Here is a 13,147-nt window from a genome sequence, read left to right as displayed (position 1 = left end):
AAGCTAGACCGGTGGATCATCCGGGTTTTGTTGCGTCCGCTGAGTCTGGACCTCCTGAATCCGAGCTTCTACATCGTTGTAGATCTGCTCTGCTCGTGGATGTACGAATTGGCCATCGGCATGGGAGTGGGTCTCCTTGTAGAGTCGGCTGAGAGTCGGCGGCGCTCCTTCTTTGGCAGCCTATATTTAAAAACAACAACAATATATATTATATATATAATATATATATATGTAATGAAAATTAAGAAAAAATCTAAAACTTACAATTTGCAATGCCCTTTTGGCATATGGAATCTGTCCGGAAGTATGAGGTATTGGCAGGTTACCTTGAGCATCACGGGTTAGCCGGGCGGCCGAGCATTTAAGAGACCTTTGGACTGACTTAGGCAAAAGCCAATAAGCCTTTAAGCCAGTCCAAACGTCATTGCTGAGGTACGTTTGTTTTGCATCATCCCTGATATACTTCCACTTCTCCTTCCAGTCGCCAACAATGTTTTTGAGACGGAGCATTGCCTTGTTGTTGAACGCTTTCTTCACCGTCTCATTGATCCCAGTGGACCAATGCCATTTTTGCTACAAAAAATAATGAAAAATATTAATTAGCCAAATTATTTAAAATTTTAAACATAAATAAATAAATTTAATTTAAAACTAACCGCGAAGCACTTGAACCAAGTAATGCGAACGTGGTTCGGTGTAAGAGTCCAATTAGGATGGGCAATCCGAAAGTTTCCTCTGATGATGTCCCCAACGCTCTGGCCCACATCATTGTCCGCTTTAAACCTACAAAATTTTAAAGAATTTATATATATAATTAAATATTAAATGTAAATTTTAAAATAATTTAAAATTAATTACCAAGTCGTGCCGGGTCGTAGATATGGATCGAGGACGGGTAAACCTTCTCGTCCTGGCATCCTGAGAATGTCTTCCACAGAATATCTTGCATAAGGTGCATCCGGTGGCACCATCAAATCTGGATGAACACCAGGAACTGCAGGAGCCTCCTCTGGAGGCTCGTATGGAACCTGCTCTGGAGCCGGCTGTGCCGGCTGTGGAGGTTGTTGTGGATGTTGTGGCTGCTGATCATGAGGCTGCTGATCATGAGGCTGCTGATGATCACGACCCTCCTCATAAGTAAAGTATGTAGTCGGATCGACGTATGGCTGCGGATAGTATGCATGTGGATCGTATGGCGCCTGCGGCACATACGGGACGCTAGGAATTTGGCTTTCGGGGACAGTTTCGGGGGTGCGGGAGGTAGAAGCTGATGGATCCGTCTGGCCGAGAAAGGTACTCCCGTAAGAAGTCCTCCCGCCACGGTTTCTAAGTCTCTTTCTACCGCTAGTAGCCATATAAGATCGTCAATCTAAAAAAATTAAAAATTAAAAATTAAAAACAATTCAAATAATTAATTAAAAAAATTATAAACACATTTTAATATCATCCTAACTAATTCCAAACTTAATCTAATAACCTAACTAAATTCCAAACCTAATCTAATCACCTAACTAATTAACCACCTATAACTAAAACAAAAAAAAATTACCTAGAGAGGGAGAAGCTCTGAGGTTGTAAGAGAGAGGGGAGTGAGAATGGAATGAGCAACGAAATGGCTTCGCGGTGAGAAGTTTATATAGAGATTTGGTTGTGGTCGTACATTGGTCGTACTATTACGACTAAAGAGGGACCAATAGTGGTACATTAGTCGTAATTTTACGACTAATTAAGGACTAAATCTACGATAGTCGTACACGGGTCGTACAGTTACGACCAACTTAATACGAATGAGTCGTACATTGGTCGTAAATCTACAACCCGTTTACGACGAATGCAATTCACGACCACATTGGGACCAACGTTTATTAGAAAAAAATTCGAAGAGGTTTATCAAAAATTATGATAAACCTCTATTACCAATTTGACATAAATTATGAAAAAAAAAGAGAAAAAAGATACTGGAATCACAAGTAGAAATGACGAAACATAAGGAATTGTCTGTTTTTACTTATGTTTCCATATCTTTATCCTCTTTTTTTTTCTAAAATTTGTATATATGGATTAATTTTCATGTGAACAAATTTTTAAAGTCTACAAAAAACAAGGAAGAGAAAATAGAATCAACATAACGAATAGATAAACGAATTCTATTTCCACTTATGATCCCAAATCTCTCTTCACTTCCTTTTTTTTAAGATTTGTAAATTTTGTTTATAATATGAGATGGTAAGAAGGGAGTATATATAGGGGCACATTCGACATGTGAGTCGTACGTTGGTCGTAATTGTACGACCAATGAGGGGCTAATGGTCAACTTAGTCGTATATGAGTCGTAAATGTACGACTCCTTTAGGACTACTTTGTAATGTAGTCGTACGTGAGTCGTACTTACGACTAATTAGCTTCGTTATACCCTAAACCCGAAACCCCAAACCCTCAAACATCATAGTGTCGTAAAGTGGTCGTACTTAAGCCCTAAAACCTAAACCCTAAACCCTAAACCCTAAACCCTATACTCAAAATCCCAAACCCCAAACATCATAGATGCAATGGTGACCTTACCGACCGGACCTTGTATCAATTCGTGAAACCAATGAGGATAAAATTGATCATCATAATCAACCTGGAACATCAACATTTATTTGTATAAAGACTTAACCAATCATATAATTAATTTTCATGTTAATTAATTAGATACACGACGTATCTGCGTTTTTAACCATTTCACAAAGTGTTGGTCTTTCCTTTTGTTGAGATCAGCAGTTGATATTCCTGGTATAGCTTCTTCGACTTGGGCAACAAAATCGCTGTTTTAAAAGAAAATTATCATTAAGTGTTATATATGTGTGGTAAAATTTAACAGAAATAATAATTTCAATTACCTTTCAAATGATTCAATCTCCTCGCAGTTAAGAAGTATATATGTGTGGGCACTATGTGCGTCTTCAGAACTTGACCACCAAACTTCTTTTAGTTTTCCACCAAGCCGTCCAATCTGAGTAAATATGTCTGGAACTTCTTCAACAATATATGTCGGCATAACACCACCATCATCATATCTGGTCGTATTCTTTTTTTTGGTCCGGACTTGTGACGCAAAGTAGTAGGACGTAAAGTGAGATGTTTCCTCATTCAAACTCCCAGCAACTATTGAACCTTCCACCCTTGCCAGATTTTTTGCTTTGCCTTTCAAATATTTCATAGCTCGTTCGTAAGGATACATCCATCCATTATGAACAGGTCCACGTAGCATTGCCTCATACGGAAGGTGGATAACCAGATGTTCCATGACGTCAAAAAAGGACAGAGGAAAATTTTTCTCCAAATTACACATCAAGATCCGGATATTCGCATCAAGTTGTGTGATGACGTCTACAGTTAAGGTGCGTGCACTAAGATCTCTGAAAAAAAACTCCGATGCCTACACATAATTTACAATCATAAGTTTTTTTCCAACAAGAAGAAATAATAACTTTAATTATTTGTTACCTGCAAGTGCTTCGTGAACCTCTTTTGGAACCAACTCCGCAAGTGCAAATGGCAGAAGTCGTTGCATAAAAACATGACAGTCATGACTCTTCATTCCTGAAAACTTTTGTCCCTGATGATCAACACATCTTGATAGATTTGAAACATATCCATCAGAAAACTTCACATCTGACGCCACCCACTTGAACAACGCAGCTTTTGCTTGTGCTGACAATCTGAAAATGGGAACTGGAATTCTCCCATCGTTCATAATATGCAGTTCAATCCGAGAACATAATGCAGGTAAATCCAACCTTGAGTTCTTGTTATCTTTTGTCTTCCCAGGGACGTTCAACAACGTATTCATGATGTTGTCAAAGAAGTTCTTCTCTATATGCATCACGTCCAGATTGTGGCGCAGCAGCAGATCTTTCCAATATGGAAGTTCCCAAAATATACTCTTCTTGTGCCAATTATGCTGAGTCCCGTAACCATTAGGCATATTCGGAGGATTATGCCAATTACCGCCTTTGACAACTGTGCTTTGTCCACCATAGTAATCAATATCCTTCTCGATTTCCTCTCCAGATAAATATGGTGGAGCGGTGTCCCTTACTATCCTTTTTGACCGAAAGTGTTTCTTGTTCCTTCGGTACGGATGGTTAATGGGAAGAAATCTCCGATGACAATCAAACCAGGACGTCTTCCTACCATGCTTCAACTGAAATGCGTCTGTGCTTCCCATACAATATGGACAAGATAGCCTCCCATGCGTCGTCCAGCCCGACAACATCCCATATGCAGGAAAATCACTAATAGTCCACAGTAGAACTGCTCGCATTGTAAAGTTTGTTCTCGTTGAACAATCATATGTCTGCACGCCTGTTGACCACAATTCCTTCAATTCTTCAATCAAAGGTTGTAGAAAAACATCAAGGGATCTTTTGGGATGTTTGGGTCCAGGTATCAATATACTCATGAAAAGCAATTCTTTTTCCATACACATCTCTGGTGGAAGGTTGTATGGCGTCAAGAAGACTGGCCAGAGAGAGTATTGTCTTCCAGACATTCCAAATGGACTAAAGCCATCTGTGCAGAGCCCAAGATAAACGTTGCGGGGGTTGCTTGCAAAATCAGGATAGACATTATTCAAATGTTTCCACGCTTTGGCATCAGAGGGATGATTAATCTCTCCTTCCTTCTGATCATGTTCTGCATGCCATCTCATCGACGCTGCCGTCTTTTCAGATTGATATAATCTCTTGAGTCTATCCTTGATTGGTAAGTACCACATCTGCTGGTACGGCACCCTATTTCGTCCACGTCCTTGCGGTTTATATCTTAGCTTCTTGCAAAATTTACACTCTAACAATTCTGCATCTTTTCCCTAGTATATTATACAGTTGTCTATACACACATCAATCATCTCCGAAGGTAAGCCAAGACTATGAACAAGTTTCTGAATCTCATAATAAGATTAAGCACACAAGTTATCTTCAGGCAAATACTCTTTAAACAACTCAGCCCATGCATCCATACAAACTTCAGGTAAGTTATGATCAGTTTTGATATTCATCATCCTAGCTGCCAAAGATAATTTAGAAAGACCTTCTCTACAACCTTCATAGATTGGCTCATTTGCTGCTGCTAGCATTTCATAAAATCTTTTTGCATCCAAATTAGGCCCCTCTACATTTTCAACCTCCTCTATTACTGATGTTGTTTCACGAAATGCATCAGTAACCATATCATGCATTCTATCATGATCTAACATATGATTTTCTTGAATAACACTTTCAGAAGGCAAATGTGGTTCATCTCTGTTACGAACATTTTCAACATGATTACTACCACTAGCTTCATTCCTATTATCACCCTCTCCATGGTTAAACCAAATATAGTAATGTGGAGTAAATCCTCTATTTACTATATGTTTCCAAACGGTTTCACTAGCAGCAAACTTCGTATTTTTGCATTTACGACATGGACAGAACATTTTACCCGTTTCCTTTGTGAGAGGCGTCTGTCCGGCCTGGTACATGAATATCTCTGCTCCGTTCAGAAATTCGTCTGTTACTTTTCCTGTTGAATCTTTATGCGCATACATCCAACTCCGAAGCGCATAAATATTTTCGGACATTTTTTTAACTATTTCCCTTTTTTTTTGCTCTTTTTGTTTTTTTTTTTTGTGTATCTTAAGAATGAGGGAGAAGATCATATTTATAGAGAAATTTCGATTTTGGTACGTACAATGTTACAACTAATTTACGTTTAAATTATAACTTAACTACCAAAGTGCAACTTTATTCTCGTAAATCAGTTGTTAATTAGATGTAAACAACTTTTGATGTACCTAAGTCGTAATATTACAACTAATTTATGACTCCTTTAGTCGTTAATTAGATGTAAAATATTTAGATGTAAGTTAGTCGTAATGGTACATCTAATGTACGACTACATAAAATTTTAGTCGTAAATTAGATGTAACTTTACGACTAAAGTACGACTAGCAAATTTAGTTGTAACTTTACGTCGACATTACGACTAATGTTGACTTCGTCGTAAATTAGTCGTAAAGCAGTCCGTAATTTACGACCACCTTTTGGTAGACCTTTTGGTAGTCGTAACGTTTGGTCGTTAGGCATGCGTTTTCTTGTAGTGTCCCTAGCGTCAAAGTTCAGTACTATTTTAACTCACCACCCAAATTGATCATGCTTGATGAAGATTGTGAACATAAGGAAACAATAAGAATCTGTCCCTCTTTGTCCAACTTATTACTATTATGTTCAGTTTCAAAAAAAACTTATTACTATTATGCTACGATTTTTCATGAAGTTGTTAATTTTGCCGTTCTATATTGACATTTATCCCAAAAAAACTTATCATTTGTATCTTAATAGTCCGAGAGCTCCGGCGTCTCTTTCTCCGTCAGTTGCTGCGCCTCTTCTCTTCGACTCACACACCACATGCGACTTCAGATCTATTTTATGGTGTTTTTACTCCAAACATATATTATCCGAATCTTCTAAGCATTTAATGAAATGGTCACAAAATCCATTCATTCTATATCGTATACATAGTTAACTCATAGATAAATACATGTATTCGCTTATACATATTGAGTTTCTGTCATTCTGATTAGAATGATTAATGATTGGGTTAGACTCAATAATGTGCGAGCTAGTTAATCACATGTCTTCGTTTTTGTCAATAGCTAGTAACCACATGTCATGTGATATGATCCTAATAAATATATAGATATAGAAAAGTTGAAATGGATAATTTGCAAAAGTGTCATCGTTAATACAACGACCGCTGCTCATAAAAGTAATATACTAACCATGTGTGCACCTAATGATTGGAAATGTAAACTCTTTATTTAGTCACATATAATTTCAAAAACACTATCATATAGGTAGCACATGCACTTAATTGTGTAACGAACCATTTGATGCATTCAAGTCCCATTCATATTTCCAATGTGGGATCTTTATTCCAACACACTCCTTCGAAATAATGGTACATATAACCATTAATCTCGCGAATCCATCATACCCCTTTGAAATAATGCTTTTTATTCTCTAGCAATCTCGGAGAACTGAACCTTCTCTTGACCATCAGCTAATGGGTTGATCGGGCCACTGTCCGGGCTGAATTAAAGGGTCAGGGTATTGGGCCCGCTCTGATACCATGATAAGTTTCTTGGGCTTCCACTTAAAACCAATTGGCAATTAATGGATTGGCCCTAGTCCCTTATATATTACTTAAGTCTCATTCATATTTCCGATGTGGGATCTTTATCCCAACACCTTCCCTTGAGATAATGGCTCTTATCGGTCATAAATCTCGGAACTTTAAGACAGTTATACTCGGTCGAGCGAGTTAATTACGACCTATAAACCTGGTCGGAAAGGGTTAACTACGACCTATAGAACCAGTCGGGTAGGGTTAATATTAATTAGGAGTTTAGGGTATTTTAGGATCTGGGCTCTGATACTATGACAAGAAACCTAAAATAGAGTAATGGTTTTCTTACATCCAGGCTCTGATACCATGATAAGTTTTTTGAGCTTCCACATAAAACCAATTGACAATTAGTAGTGTGATCCAAGTCCCTTATATATTAATCAAGTCTCATTCATATTTTCAACTTGGAATCTTTATCCCAACAACTATATAAACACCCATGCATCAACAAAGACAAAGTCAAATTCACGTAAACAAAATGACGAAATCAAATATTACATTACCACTTCTCTTCGCACTCCTCACCTTCATCGACGCCTCGACCGGCTCATCCAACGTATTCAACGTCGTTACCTTCGGGGCCAAACCGGACGGTGTGACGGATTCTACCGGAGCATTCCTAAAGGCATGGCAAGCCGCTTGTGGCTCGGCAGCTTCAGCCACTGTGATGGTTCCGACTGGTACATTTATGGTCAAGGGGATAACGTTTGGAGGGCCATGCAAAAGCAGACTCACGTTTCAAGTGGCCGGGACCGTCGTTGCTCCGGCAGATTACAGGGCATTTGGAAACTCCGGCTACTGGATTCTTTTTAACAAGGTTAACAAAATGTCACTTGTCGGCGGGACCTTTGATGCTCGAGCTAAAGGGTTTTGGGCTTGCCGGAAAGCTGGTCAGAATTGTCCTCCCGGTGTTAGGGTATATATGCCTCTCTCTTCTTATTATAGTTTATTGTATTTATGCATATAGATCGATTTACAGAAACAATAAAAAATAAAATAAAATAACTTTTCATATATGCATGACATATTAAACATGAATATGTAAATTTGTTTTAGTCATTACTAGTTATGTATGCGTTTAGTTAATTTACCGGCCGGAGAAGTCAATCTCATTAACTCTTTGATTTATCATTGTAGTCAATAACGTTTAACTCGGGGAAAGACGTGATCATAAGTGGAGTGAAATCGATGAACAGCCAGGTCACCCATATGGCTCTCAATGGCTGCACTAATGTGGCTGTCCGTAATGTAAAGCTAGTGGCTCCCGGAGACAGCCCAAACACCGACGGTTTTCACATTCAATTTTCCAATGGAGTCACATTCACAGGAAGCACTATTCAGACCGGAGACGATTGTGTTGCTATCGGCCCTGGTACACGCAACTTCCTCATCTCCAAACTTGCTTGTGGCCCAGGTCACGGGGTTAGGTATGTGTCTCCGTGTCACACACACCGTCTAATTTAATTGAATGTGTTTTTAGGCAAAAAAAAATTTAAGTTTGCAGAAGGCGCATTCAGTTTTACATGTATACGTAGTCAGTGGCGGACCTATGACCATCAATGGGGTGTCAAGTGACACACGTTTAATTTTGAAAAAAAAAAATTACATATGCATGTTCTGTAATATTTGGATGACTGACCCACGTTTAATATAAATCTGACCCACCTTTGATCTCTAGTCCACTAACTCTCTTAATATTAATAACATAAAATTCTATGACAAACCCATTAACTAGCCCACTTATTCTATGATTATAATTAACTAATAATAATTTAAAGCCCAAATAAATTTAGGTTTAGAAAATTGTACTCTATTGTCGAAAAAAAACTTTTGTCATCGTCTTTGACTTTAAGAAAAAGACAAACCCGACTGTCGATCGCCATCAACAGGTAAGCCCCTTTTGATCTTTTTTTTTAATTTAATTTGCTTCTAGTGATCTAGTTAACTAATTAATTTATTTTAGTAATAATATTTTCTACTTTTTTGTTTCTTTTTTCAGTCGAAGATATGGAGAAATATTTGATAAATTTGAAAAGAAAAGCTCCATCATCACCCCCATCATCATCTCAGAGTGATTTGGATGATTTAGATAATCTATCATGGGATCCTGCTGATCGGAAAAGAATATCAGAATATAATGCAAATCAAAAGAATGAGGTAATCCGGAAATATTTGATGAGAGGTCCTTGTCAACCTCGTGGTCTTTGCTCATCAGCTTCAGTTAGTTGTTGTGGCAGTTGCTAAGAAGCATTTTGATGTTGGAGACTTCTTTGATATGATTTCTCTGCTGTTAAATGTAGTGGGAGCTTCATGTAAAAGGAAAGATGCATTCAGAGAAAATCACAAAAAAACGATTGAGAAAGAAGTTAATGATGGTGAACGTAAGACTGGAAAAGGGTTAAATCAAGATGTTTCTGTTCAAAGACCAGGGATGACTCGTTGGGGCTCTCACTATAGGACTTTGCTGCGTGTGGTTGAGTGTTTTTCTTCTATCGTTGAAGTGCTTAAGTGTGTTCAGAATGATGGCGCAGATGACTCGAAAAGACGTCAAGCATATGGCCTCCTCAGTTATGTGGACAGCTTTGATTTTGTGTTCTACTTGCAAGTGATGGTTCACCTTTTAGGAGTCACAAATAGTTTGTCATTGGCCCTTCAAAACAGAGATCAAGATATTTTGAATGCAATGTCCTTAGTAGCATCAACAAAAAGAGAGTTGCAGAAGTTTAGAGATGATGGATGGAATTCTCTTATGATTAAAGTTTCTTCTTTCTCTAAGAAACATGGCATTGAAAAGCTTGATATGAAGGAAGATTTCCTTGACACAAAGAGACGAAGGAAAAAAACAGGAGTGACAAATGAACATCACTATAAGGTTAATTGCTTATATGCGATTTTGGATTTGCAGCTTCAAGAGTTCAACGATCGCTTTAATGAGGTGAACACTGAACTACTTATTTGTGCTGCTTCTTTATCTCCCATCGATTCGTTCTCCCAGTTTGACCATTCAAAACTGATGAGATTATCGACTTTCTACCCATCTGACTTTAGTCAGGGAGAGTGCATATCTCTTGACCAACAGCTAGATATCTATATCGATAACCTTCGAAATGATGAAAGGTTTACTCATTTAGAAGATCTTGGAGAACTTGCTCGTACTTTGGTGGAAACACGAAAGCATTTGTCATTCCCTTTGGTTTATAGGCTTCTGAAGTTGATTTTGATTTTGCCGGTTGCCACTGCAACCGTTGAGAGAAGTTTTTCAGCTATGAAGATCGTGAAGACAGATCGACGAAATCGGATTGGCGATGAGTTTTTGAATGATTGTTTAATTTGTTTTATCGAAAAAGATGTATTTGAAAAAGTTACGAATGAAGCTGTGATGAAAAGATTTCAGGATATGAAAGATCGTAGAGTACTTTTATAAATTTTTTTTTATGGTTTTAAACATTTATTTTTTAATTATATATTGACACATGTTAAAAAAATTCCTGGGTCCGCCACTGTACGTAGTCTTTAATAAGTTTGTTTTTGATTAAAAGTTGTTCAACACTTCAAAAACAAAAATTGTGATGGCTATGAATTTATATAATATATACGACTCGCAGCATCGGGAGCTTGGCTAAGGACTTGAACGAAGATGGCGTTGAGAATGTGACACTATCGAGTTCAGTATTCACAGGAACGCAAAACGGCGTAAGGATCAAGTCGTGGGCGAGGCCAAGCACTGGATTCGTTAGGAACGTCTTCTTCCAAAGCCTAATCATGAAAAATGTCCAAAACCCTATCATAATCGACCAAAATTATTGTCCATCCAACCAAGGTTGCCCTACTGAGGTATATATCATATCATAGTTTGATCAGACTAATCCAATAAATATGTTTCTCGAATTTGTTTTAATAATTAAATAATTGTGCATGTGTGTGTATTAGCAATCGGGAGTGGCGATAAGCCAAGTGACGTATAAGAACATACAAGGAACGTCCGCGACACAGCAAGCGATGAAGCTGGTATGCAGCAAGACCAAGCCATGCACTGGAATCACATTACAAGACATTAAGCTTAGTTACAACAAAGGAACTCCTGCTACTTCCTACTGTTTCAATGCTATTGGGACTAGTCTCGGTCTTATCCAACCTACTAGTTGTCTAAAGCGATGATATCGATTATCGAATGTTACTACGCTACACTGAAATCCGCTGCAGCCTTTTTTTATCTTCACCCATCACATCGGTCTGAATCTATACAAGAATCTGCAAATTACTAGGAAACGTGTTGCTGGAAAAATCTCACTTTAAAATAGCAATGAGATGATTGGTTGTTTTTAATTCATGTAGACGGTAAAATAACAATAAGTTGACATCTAATTTATATAATAGGTTTATATCCCGTCGTTTAAGTTTGTGCTACATTATCTTTGAGTCTATAAATTTACAAATGTTAAAATACATTTAATAATATAGTGTTAAATTTCATAAATAATCATACACTATTTTTGTTGATAGAAAAAAATCATACACTATTTTCAAGTAATATCACATTATATTATCACATACTTAATTTCAATATTACTTTTTTGACAAATTTTAATCTTACTATAACATCTAGATAATTAATTACTTTTTGATAAAACATTAGATAATTAACACAAAATAAATACATGTGCTCACTTTCTGTATATGTTGAGTTTCTTTTGTTCTACGTACGTACTCAGAATGATTAACGAATATGATTGGGTTAGTCTCAATAACGTGTGGGAGCTTGTTAATCACATGTCTTTTTGGTCAACAGCTAGTTAATCACAGGTCATGTGAATTAAAATATTTGGTGATATGTACACATATGTATTCTATTTTTACTACATTTTAATTTATTTTTCAATTCACATTAACTAACGGTATGACTGATTTTCCCCGTCACATGCATATATATATATATGTGTGTATAATATCGAAATATTGCAAGATTGTTCAGGTTAACATTGGATTTTCTAAGTAGAAATATTGCTAGATTATGAAAGTGTTCCTAATTTTTCAAAACAGAAATCGAGCATTAAACCCGTATCCTATATTGAGTACCCATATTCGAATCCGACTCGAAAAACCGGTATCCAAACCTAACTGAAAAATTCGAACCGAAATCCGAATCGAAGTAACAAAATACCCAAACGGGTATTGATTTAAGAGATATTGGATATCCGAACTCGAACGGATAATATCTGAATCTGAATGGACATCCGAAGATAACCAAACATATATATCTTTAACCCTATATTCTTAGTTTACTTCTCTAATTTTGTTCAAAATATATTTATTGATTATACACATGGTTCAAAATTAGATATTATACATACAATTGCAAGAAAAATGATTTTTTTTTACCACTTAAAATGCTTGAAATGTATATCAAAATTTTTGTTTCATGCATTAATAATAGTTACATCCAAAATTTAAAAACAATAATCAAATTAGTGTCTTTTATTTTTATTGTGTTATTTTCAAATCTATTAATCATTCAATCTATTAAAAAAAATTACTTAGATGAAAATTATATTTTTAAATACAGAATCCTTCAGAAGTGAAGGATTTATTTTCTTACCAAAATCTAAATATCCAAAAACAATGATCTGAAATAACCGAACCTGAACCAAAGATATCCGAACATCCGATCTGGAGTACATAAATACTTAAACGAATTCTATACTCTTATACCAAAATATCTGAAAACCTAAAATACCTGATCCAAATCTGAACGGATACCCGAACACCCACCCCAGTATCTATAGGTATTGTGTTGGAACCAAAAGGAAAAATGGCTTACAAACAGAGCAACATCAAAGAGAGATGTATCATGTATGCAACTAATTAATTTAAGGAAACCGAATGATCTAAGACTGCAAGCCTATCCATTATGAGCTTCAAGACCGCCGGGAGC

General features: G+C 36.8%; 2 protein-coding genes across 2 annotated transcripts; both read left to right on the top strand.

Moving 5' to 3' along the window:
- The first annotated feature begins 7,594 nt into the window (after positions 1–7,594).
- On the top strand, positions 7,595–11,613 carry LOC108858515 (polygalacturonase-like). The gene is made up of 4 exons (XM_018632432.2): positions 7,595–8,131; positions 8,353–8,642; positions 10,821–11,049; positions 11,146–11,613. Exons 1-4 carry the CDS (start codon positions 7,655–7,657, stop codon positions 11,371–11,373), a joined length of 1,224 nt encoding a protein of 407 aa, XP_018487934.2. The 5' UTR covers positions 7,595–7,654; the 3' UTR covers positions 11,374–11,613.
- LOC130512416 (uncharacterized) lies at positions 9,223–10,639 on the top strand. The gene is made up of 2 exons (XM_057010380.1): positions 9,223–9,286; positions 9,396–10,639. The coding sequence occupies exons 1-2, from the start codon at positions 9,223–9,225 to the stop codon at positions 10,637–10,639; spliced, it is 1,308 nt and encodes a 435-aa protein (XP_056866360.1).
- Positions 11,614–13,147: the final 1,534 nt, after the last annotated feature.

The sequence above is a fragment of the Raphanus sativus genome, chromosome 5 (genome assembly GCF_000801105.2).
Source record: "Raphanus sativus cultivar WK10039 chromosome 5, ASM80110v3, whole genome shotgun sequence".
Classification (NCBI taxonomy): Eukaryota; Viridiplantae; Streptophyta; class Magnoliopsida; order Brassicales; family Brassicaceae; genus Raphanus; species Raphanus sativus.
Note: the sequence above shows the minus strand (reverse complement) of the source record. Positions and strands in the feature narration are given on the sequence as shown.